The following is a 10,086-nucleotide window of genomic DNA, read 5'->3' as shown; positions in this document are numbered from 1 at the left end:
CCCTAAAGCTTTTTTTTTTGGGGGGGGGAGAGAGTCTCACTCCTTCACCCAGGCTAGAGCACATTGGCGTGACCTTGGCTCATTGCAACCTCCCCCCTGGGAGTTCCAGTGATTCTCCTGCCTCAGCCCACCCAAGTAGCTGGGACTACAGGCATGCAGCACCATTCCTGCCTGATTTTTGTACTTTTAGTAGAGATGGGGTTTTACCATGTTGGTCAGGCTGGTGTCGAACTCCTGACTCACATGATCCTCCCTCCTCAGCCTCCCAGAGTGTTGAGATTACAAGTGTGAGCCACACACCTGGCCTAGATTTCTGAGATTTAAAGAGGTTCTCACAAACATATTATCTCTGGCACAGTTCAGTCTAAAGACAGTGGCTTGTCTTGCTCCTCCCAATGCCAGCTTCCTATTTCCTAGATGGTGGAGAGGAGCTGGAGCTGATGAGAGAGCTCCTTCTTTAGATCTTCATCACAGCCTAATTGAACCCTAGATATTTCAGGAGTCCTGAGCTTTGACATTAGGAGTCAAAATACAGGGCAAAAATATACTTCTGGTGGGCAAGGTAGGAAGCAAATAGAATGCATAATCTTTTAAAAGTTTTATTTGTGAATTCCTGTCTCTGTTCAGTTACTCCATCCAGATCAGGTTGAGACCCAATATTCCAATTCCCAGAGACCGTGAGAGCTTCTCTGGACAAATGGCAGCTTGCCAGTTGCATTTCATTTGTAGGGATCCTGCAGAATGCTTCTCTTTCTCCTTCTAAAGATCATTAGAGCAACTCCCTCCTCTACCAAACTGAAGACTCGGTGATAACCTGCCAGATAACCCAGTTTATCTACTGATGTTTGTGTAAAACCGAGAAAATTCAACAGGTCATCACATGAGAATGTTTTACCTTGAGCCATTACTGGAATGCGGCCCACATTCTAACATGTGGTTTCTTAATGGACTGACCCTTGCATATACAGGAAATGTGCATGTGTCATTCTTATTTCCTGACAGTTGCATTTTTCCTGCAGTAGTTCTGTATCTCTCTGTGCTCCATGATTTGGGGAGTGGTGGGAGTTCTGAAACGGAAGAAGGAAGTTCATTCTGATTTTGGCTGATCATGTGTTACAGAATTAGCAAAAAAAAAAAAAAAAAGGGGGGGGGGTGAGTGGTTTGAAAATTGTTGAGCTGGTCAGGCCTGGTGGCTCACACCTGTAATCCCAGCACTTTGGGAGGCCTAGGTGGGCGGATCACGAGGTCAAGAGATGGAGACCATCCTGGCCAACACGGTGAAACTCCGTCTCTAGTAAAAATACAAAAAAATTAGCCGGGCGTGGTGGCACGCACCTGTGGTCCCAGCTACTCAGGAGGCTGAGGCGGAAGAATCACCTGAACCCAGGAGGCGGAGGTTGCAAGACAGCTGAGATTGTGCCACTGCACTCCAGCCTGGTGACAGAGCAAGACTCTGTCAAAAAAAAAAAAAAAAAAAAATATTGTTGAGCTAAGCTTTTCTTTTTTAGGAAGTACTAATAAGAGAGGGGAAGGCTGAGTTATTGCATTTCAAAATTCCCTTTTAAAATCTTGGATTATTGCCTATATACTGTAGAGTTCCCATTCAAGCAAGATCCCCACTAAATTCCAGTTACTAGCTGTTTGTAAGTATTCTTAAAAGCACTGTGATTACTTTGCACAGGAATTTTGGCAGCAACATCATTTTGACATAAAGATATTTAAACCCAATCACAGTAGCCTTTCTTAAAAAGCAGGATGAAGTCTGTAGTATTTGTATCACCAAATAAAGAGGCCTTGTAAGTCTAACAGCACACAAATTAGTATGGACTTGATACAATATTTTTAAAAGTCAGTGGCATGAGATGAATTAGGTAGGCTTCATCACGGTGGAGAATTTTTCACTGACCACAGAATTTTAAGATATAGAAGGTGAGGATGGTATGGTATTTTATAAGAAAAGGCTACATGTGGAGGTTGCCTGTCGGGGATATCACATTGATTTGCATTGATCTGTTTTGTGCTATGCAAGGAATGAGACAGCTCTTTGCCTTGCTATTTTAACAGGCTAGGGGAATTGTGTTTCTTTAATTATTTAGTCTCCCATCAGCCACATTGATACTGGAATTTTTCCCTCTCTGCTTAGGTATCTTCATACTTTCTTGGAAAATTAAGTGGAAAAGATAGTGCTTCTTTTCCTTTTGCCATCATTTTTACTGTACCCAAACTGTGAATTTAGGAGCACCAATTTTTAAGGGTAAGTCTCCATGAAGCAGAGAGCATTTCTTAAATAGGTAAGGCCTTCTTGAGGACTTGGAGAGTTTAGGGGGGCTATGGGGTGTTGGGATGCAGAAATTCTGGAGAACAGGAATCCTAAGATGACAGTCCTGTACTTCTCTAGAATCAAGTTGCATATGGGAATTAGGAAGAAGGGAACTGCTTGACTTTTGCTTAATTTACTGTGATACTGTGTAGACAGTGATCTTAGATCCTTGTTCGAAAAAGGAAGTCATTTAAAAAAAATTTTACTGTTTACGCAGGAATAAAACATCAGGTGGATCCACACCTTCAGAAACTACACAGGGAAGCACCAGGGGTGGTCACAAGGCAGGGAGAGGGAGGGACTGGGGGCAAGAGGGGAGGACTGGGCAAGGCCTGGTAAGCAGGTCAAGACAGGTTCATCTGAATAATCTCAGTGGCCCCGGGGCACAGGGGTTGCCTTAGTCATCTGGGGTGATTAGGGCAGGTGGATGGTGGCCTAGAGTGTGAGAGCCAGTAAAGGAGGTGTTCAGGGTGTGGGTTCAGGATTAGTTGGTTTGTATTTGAAGAGTGTACTCGGGGCAAGTTGTTTTATCATCTCTAGGAATTGTTTAGGAGGAGGGACAGTCCCTCCAGGGTCTGCAAGGCCCTAGATAGGAAAGCATCAGAATACAGAAAATAGAAAACATGGTTAATGCGACATGTCATGGCTTCAGTTTCAGCCTAAATGCCTCAGTACCTTGAGTCATCATTTCTTTGTTGCATCCCAGGAAGGGCAGATTTCAATTCTCTAACCTGGGAAGACTCAGGGTCTGGGCCCCCCAGGCCGGCCCCTCCCTTCAGCTCCAGACCTGTTTCCAGCGTCTCACCTGGAGCATCCCGGGATGTCCTGTAGGCTTCACAGGTGTACGGCTGAATGTATTGTCTTCCTCCCCCAAAGTTCTTCCTCAGTCTGTTCCCTGTTTTGGGTAATGGGGTAGCTTTGCACATTGGCCCCAAGCTAGGAGTAGTGAGCCTCAACACCTTCCTCTGCTTTCTTCCCTTTATGTAGTAATTCTCCAACACCTTTTATCCCATGCCATCAGTGCCCTGACATGAATGAATTTGACCTATATCTTCAGCTGCAGACTTGGGCTTCCCTTTAGGGCCTGACACCCCCAGCCACCACTTCACCCATCTCTGGAAAGGTTCCTGTGACTAAGTCTCAGCTGGCCGCCTGTTCTCTTTTTTGTCCTTCAGACCAACATTAATTATCTTTTAACATCAGCTCCCATCACATCTCTCCCTCTTGAAAAGCCTTGGATGGCTTCCTGGTGATTACAGGCTCGAGTTCAAACTCCTGGGCATGGCCCTGCACAATCAGACCCCGGCCACTCTGCCAACACACAAGACACTCCCTTACCATGGGAAGTCAACCATGGTGTGCCCAGGCTGCCTCTCAGTCCCCTGGCTGGCTGCTGCCCTTCTCCTCCTACCTTGGTCGCTGAGGCCAAGGTCATATGTCAGCTCCTCTGGGAAGCCTCCCCTACCCCTCCTAACTATAATAGGTCACTCTGTTCTTCACATCTCCTCAATACTTTTTTGTTTGAGACAGTCTTGCTCTGTCACCCAGGCTGGGGTGTAGTGGCACAATCTTGGTTTACTGCAACCTCCACCTCCTGGATTCAAGCAATTCTCCTGCCTTAGCCTCCCAGGCAGGCACCACCACACCCAACTAATTTTGTATTTTTAGTAGAGATGGGTTTTGCCATATTGGCAAGGCTTGTCTCAAATTCCTGACCTCAGGTGATCCGCCCGCCTTATCCTGCCAAAGTACTGGGGTTACAGGTGTGAGCTGCTGCGCCTGGCCTTCCTCAAAACTTTGTATAAACCTCTTTTGATAATGATCTCATAGTATCTTGGCTACTTTTTACCTGTGACTTTTTCATCACATCTGACATTCATTCAACCAATCTTTGTTGAGTAATTACCCTCTAGTAGGCATTGGCCGGGTGTTGAGTATACATAAAGAACTAGATCAGATCCTGCCGTCCAGAACCTAATAGCACCTTTGGGGAAGATGAGAATCAAAGTCATAACCAGACAGACTTGTCAGAGTCTAATTATAATTGAAACATGGTACCTGCCATGATGGGTGCATGAACAGAGTCCTGTAAGCACAGGGAAGAAAGAACTCCACCAGGAAGAATCAGGAGAAGTTCCAGGAAGGTAAATCTTGGAGGAGGAGGACAAGTTTATTGAGATAGAGAAGTAAGGAAAAACAGAGAACGTTGGTGATTTTGATGGTTGTTTCTCTAAGATCCCAAATGTGGAAAACGGTATAGATGTGAAAAACTTTTCAAACTGGTTGAACAGTGGGATATTCCCTCTAGGTGCCCTTGTGTGATTAGGTATTCCTGTGTTTCTCAGTCTTCCATGCAGCCTGGCAAGCAGACAGCCATGCGCGACTGTCTGCATTTCAAAAGGTTTGTTAGATTCAGTGGAAAAATGTTTATGTAGCATATCTCCCACGTGAACCCAAAACTCAACACCACCAAAGTTAACTGCTTGATGGAGATGTGTGTTTTTACACTGCCATCCTCCTTACAGTTAGATTTATTATATTATCAGTTGAATTTAAGGCAGTTTTCAAAACCATCTCTTTCAGGAGTTTACTGTATTAATAGGCATTCAAAAAATTATCACGGCAGAGTGCCTTAGAAATGTGAAACTCTTTCCTGGGGCTCCAAATATCCAACTTCTCTTTTAGCTTTCAAGCATGCTGTGGAGTCAGATCACCCTAGTGAAAGGCCTGGCTCTGCCACTCACTAGTATGCACCCTTGGGGAAGTTATTTCATCTTTTGGAACCTTAGTGTCCTTCTTAGTAAGATGCTGAGTAAGATGGAGCTTACTTGGTGGGATTGTTAGGAGTTGAAGATAAATCATGCACTAGAGTGAACAGCCTAACTCCTGGCATGTAGTTAGTGAATGGAAGGGATTTTATTGTTGTTTTTTGGTGATGTCATTAGTACCATGCTTGAATGAGCCCATGACTGAATCTTGTATGGACTGGAGAAGTGTCTTAGGCAGACGCTGAATTATCAGTGTCCACGAAATCAGTGTCTCTCCTAATGAGATGGGGGATTGGAGGAAACAAGTCATAACTTCTTTTTCCTGTCCTTTCAGTGTCTTTGTATATTTTAAAAACCACTTTCAAAAACATCCCATCATATGTCATTGTAAAAACATTTGATAGTTTTTCCGCTTACCATTTTATCAGCACTGAATGCCACTTTATTTGCCAAGGCTGTAGTAGTCAGTAGTTTCTTCATTCTATAGTCATCAAACCCCAGATTTTCATTGACAACCTCACTTACAACATTTTAAGTAAAATCATGCTTTTTAGTGTGGACAGACGTCTCACTTGTCATTTCTCTGCTTTCTTCTTGTCCACCTATACAGGAAGAATGTTGGTGAAAAGCACAGAAACCAGTGACTTTTGTGGCTGTGGAATTTCCATGGAGAAAAGAGAGCATTCAAACACCTGGACCACTTTTTTCGCCTGACATATCCTCTGCACTGCCCCCCACCCCCAGCATGTTCTGTGAACTTGAGTGACAAAGCGTGCTTGCAGGGGGCTTTTCAAAAGACTGGGGAAGAGGGGTGGAGAGGGGTGGTGGGGAAGCATGGGCAAAAACATGGAGCAAATGTTTTACAACCTGAACCTCAGAACTGTGATCCTCCAAGGAACGAGCTACTTGAAGAAAAAAAAAAAAAAAAAAAAAAGTCGAATGGCTTCTCAGGGATTTTGTTTTCCGTGCACATATAAGCCATAGTTACAGTACAGGTGGCAGTATTTAGAGCACTCAGATTTCAGTTCTGTTAAATGTGAAAGAGGGATCGACTGACGTTCATTGCTGTTCCGTAACTAGTGTAAAATATGTATATGTTTATCTTTATTTTTATAATATGCAAATACATTTAAATTTATACAGTTTGAAGCTTCTAGCGTTAGTTCACACTGGGTGCAATATTCTGCATGAGAACTGTGCCAAGATGGGGCTTTCTTATTTTAGTATAAGATGTTTTTGTTTTATCTTTATTCTTTAATCCTCCTCAGATTAAAAAAAAACCTCTGTTAGCCCATGGATTAAATATTGGTTCATAGAGATTGCCAGTGATCAGAAAGAACCTTAAATGTGCATTTTAGACCGTGTCCCTTCCCTTCTTTTCGATAAAGGTCCCTGCCGATGTAAATCATCGGGCATGCTGGTGGGAAATCCTTTGTTTTCCACACGTGTTATTAGTGCCAGGCAGAGATGGGGCACACTTAGGGGCCAAAGAGGACAAAAAGTCCATGCAAAACTTGAGTCTGTTAATGGCTTAAGATAACCAGGAGTCAGTTCTGAATCTTACAAAGTGCCCTGCCTAATAAGGACCTCATTTGGCCGAGCACTTGGCAAACATATTAGTTATTAGCAGAGCTCTTTGCAGACCTTCCACATCTGGCTGTCAGACCTTAAAGTAGAGAATTTAGGCTCCAGTTATGCTCATTGGAGAGCATAATCCCACATGGGTTATTTATAAATGCAGAGCCTCTGATTGGATGGTCTCCTGCCAAGAACTAGTAACTCTTTTGTAAAAAAATCTTCACGAGGCAAAACTTAAAAAGCAAACCAAACAAATTGCTCTCCATTTTACTTTTTACTGGGGCCAAACAGCATATGCTACAGTAGTAACACGTTTTGTGGAGAATGTAAAGAGCACTGTTTACATTTACCTCCTCTGTGTGTTGATTGAAAATGTGTAAAACTGACTGCTTCTCGCCAGTGTCAGGCAAGAAGAGTGAGTTGCTGGTACTCACTACTCTCACTTCTTTTGTAAAGTATTAACTCTTAGAAGGCCACAGTATACAAAGTCTCAACATGTTTTTTAAAAGAAATAACGAGCAAGTGGCTGCCCTGCTAGAAATCACAAACTGATTTTTGTAGAATATTTTGTGGCCCAGGAGTTAATGTCACTGACTCCAGAACCTGCGGTTCAGAGAATGATTTCTTAGGATCATAAAAATAAATGGGATCAGACTATTTTTGCATTTTTTTAGTACTTGAATAGGACTCCTCCAGTTTGACATTTCATTTTCTTTAAGAACACAATCACAAGATTAATCAGATTAGTCCTTTTGTCACAGTTCTCCTGTGCGTGTGCGCGTCTGTGTGTGCGTGTGTGTAAAACTGGAATGGTAACATTTAATTGCTTTTTGGACCATTGAACAGTTGGGCAGTAAGAATTTTTTAATTGGCATGAGACAGTTCCTCAACTGTCAAATTAACCAACTTTGACCAGTATTTAAAAAAAGGCTTATTTGTATGATGTTGGGGCTAACTCCCCGGGGACCATATTAAATGACAAAAATGCTCATTTGGGTGACACACCCTGCAAAGTATTTGCTGTTATGAACATAAACACCCACATTCTTAATATCTGATATTTTTAACAAGTGATGTTTTGTGCTGTCATCTGAACCCTAGAGAAGCAGTGTCAGAGGAAACCGTGGTGTCACATGTGTCTTAACAGAAGGCTTACCGTGATAGAGGATCATGTGACCAAAAGATGCTCCAGAGAAGCTTCAGAATTTGCTTCAGGGTGGGAGGAGGGTTGGAGATACAGAAATCACTCTGCTCTACAGGAATCTTCGGCTGTCTATGCAAGAAATTCCGTTTTCTCTTTCAACACCTGGAAAGACACAGCGGCCACCGAGGTGGACAGGCGATTCAGTAAGCACAAGAGGGACATTTTCCAAGCAAGGTGTCCCCTGCCTCTCAAACAAATGCCCTCCAAGTTTGTTAGGGTTTCTATTCCTGCAACTTGTGGTATCAAAACCACTTCCTGGAATTGTCCATGCACTGCCAAAATAAATGTTTTCCCCCCTTCTAAGAAAAAAAAAATTACAGTGTTCATATTTGACACTTGTGTATTGGACTCTTTTGAATGAATAAAAAGGGTTTGGTGTAATTCCTGATGGGGTGTGTGTTGTTTTTCATGCCATGGTTTGTGAATTGTAATTGTGGTTTCCCATTTCGTTGTTGTAACTGGGCAAAAACTTAAAAAAACAAAAAACAAATAAAAATACCAAGAAATGGTTAAGCAATTTTATACCCAGAGCTTCATTATTTCTAATTTTGTTCATTTGTTTTTGCTTTTAATTCTATCAGTTAGGGAATTGTGACATGGTAAAAAGCCCCATAAACCTGCATACCTCAACCATACCTTGGCTTTCTGTTGAAACTGCTCTTTGTAACCCAAATGTGACAGGCAAGCAGTCCAAACCCACGACATCTTGGCCCCTGCGACTTGTAATTTCCACCCTACCCAGACAATGTGTAAACAAATGCTTATCTTAACTTTTGTGAACCACTTGAGTAACAATCAGAATGTCAAAAGTCCCCTGGCCCTCACAATGTCCACAGCCCCTCACCCTCATCTCCACCCAGGAGGTGATTTACAGAATCTACTAGCCCTCGGAATGTCTGAAGTCCCTCACCCCCACCCCTGCCCCTCATCCTCACTCCCAAGGTGGTTGTACGGGTATAAAAAGTCTTAACATCCTCCTTTCGGGGCCATGGGTTGGAGAGACGTGAGTCCTCCATCTTCCATGACCACCAGCAATAAAGACCCTACAATTTGGCATACTTTTGTCTTGGTATTGACTTTCTATGCTTGCTCCACTACAACATTTTGGAGGCCGCAGCGAGATTTTTATCTTCGTCTATCACCAGACAAATGTCTCAGAGTCTCGCCTGGGTGACTGCTCCCACCTTGGGGACCTCTAGGGGAGGTGCCCCCTGAGATGTTCCAGGGCCCCAGAGTTCCGGCCCCGTGGAGGATGAGTGACTACCCGGCCGACATTCACCCAAAATTCCTCAGGGTCCCGGGAACGTCTGGAGGTAAGTCAGGTCTGGAGACCGGCCTATCGGGGGGCCTGAGTCGGGAGACCAGATGTAGTCACTGCAACTCTGACCAGGCAAGCCTACCATGAGACATCACTGAAGGCTCAGGTGGCCTTAATGGAGGCTCAGGTTACCTCACTAGAGGCTCGGGTAATTTAGTTTTCAGTTGTTTTCCATAACCTCGGTGTGAGTGAGAGAGTGAATGTATATATATGTAGTCCTACGGCTAGAAGGCTACAGGGCTTGTATGGGCCTTCACCCACAGTTCCACGGGGATGTCATAAGACATTACGGTGATTCACCTCGGAACTGAAAACTCTAAGGTGAACAGGCCCAGGGTTTATATGGGTACACCTTCGCCAAGATGCTCTGAAACATCCCTCTGGGGACATGGCTGGGCAGGCATCAGACTGGTCTCCCATCTGGGGAGCACCCATTCTTTGTCTGTCAATCCTATATATGGTTCTGTCTTCATTGTAATTTCACCAGTTTTGTTAGACTCCTGTTGGCTGATATACAGTGGTTTAAACCTGTTACTCTTGAGGTAAATAGTATTCTCCATTGGCCAAGTGACCATTAACTTCAAGGAACTCTAATTGAGCTTACACCCCTGGAAATAATTCTGTTCGCTTTCCTTTTCTTCTTCTTATTCTAACATTAAGGACTCAATGTTCCTTTTTTTCATGTCTGAGAGAAAATTCTGACCCTGATAACTTGGGTGTAGTTTTCTTCTCTGTTTTAGGGAATCAAACTTTAAGAAACTACCACCCCTCTCTGCCCATTTAAGGTAGAAAAAAGGAGTAATTGTCTCTTCTCTCAAAAGAAACAGAAACAGTGAGGGAAAGAGGAGAGTAGACAGAGAAAAGAGAGAGAGAGAAAAAAAGGAAATGAGAGTAGAGA

General features: G+C 43.4%; 1 protein-coding gene across 2 annotated transcripts in view; it reads left to right on the top strand.

Moving 5' to 3' along the window:
* The window catches only part of MFHAS1 (malignant fibrous histiocytoma amplified sequence 1), a 111,071-nt gene extending 102,684 nt beyond the window's left edge, over positions 1-8,387 (top strand). The window contains exons 3-4 of one of the 2 annotated variants that reach the window (XR_001827307.2): positions 2,144-2,254; positions 5,699-8,387. Coding sequence is in view for 1 of the 2 variants with exons in the window: in XM_017535636.2 (XP_017391125.1) it covers positions 5,699-5,732 (34 nt within the window). In the remaining variant the exon portion in view is untranslated. The remainder of the gene's footprint in view (positions 1-2,143; positions 2,255-5,698) is intronic. The other variant, XM_017535636.2, reaches the window with a different exon arrangement.
* Positions 8,388-10,086: the final 1,699 nt, after the last annotated feature.

Source organism: Cebus imitator, unplaced genomic scaffold (assembly GCF_001604975.1).
Source record: "Cebus imitator isolate Cc_AM_T3 unplaced genomic scaffold, Cebus_imitator-1.0 Scaffold5, whole genome shotgun sequence".
NCBI classification, from domain to species: domain Eukaryota; kingdom Metazoa; phylum Chordata; class Mammalia; order Primates; family Cebidae; genus Cebus; species Cebus imitator.
This window is presented reverse-complemented; position numbering and strand designations above follow the sequence as displayed.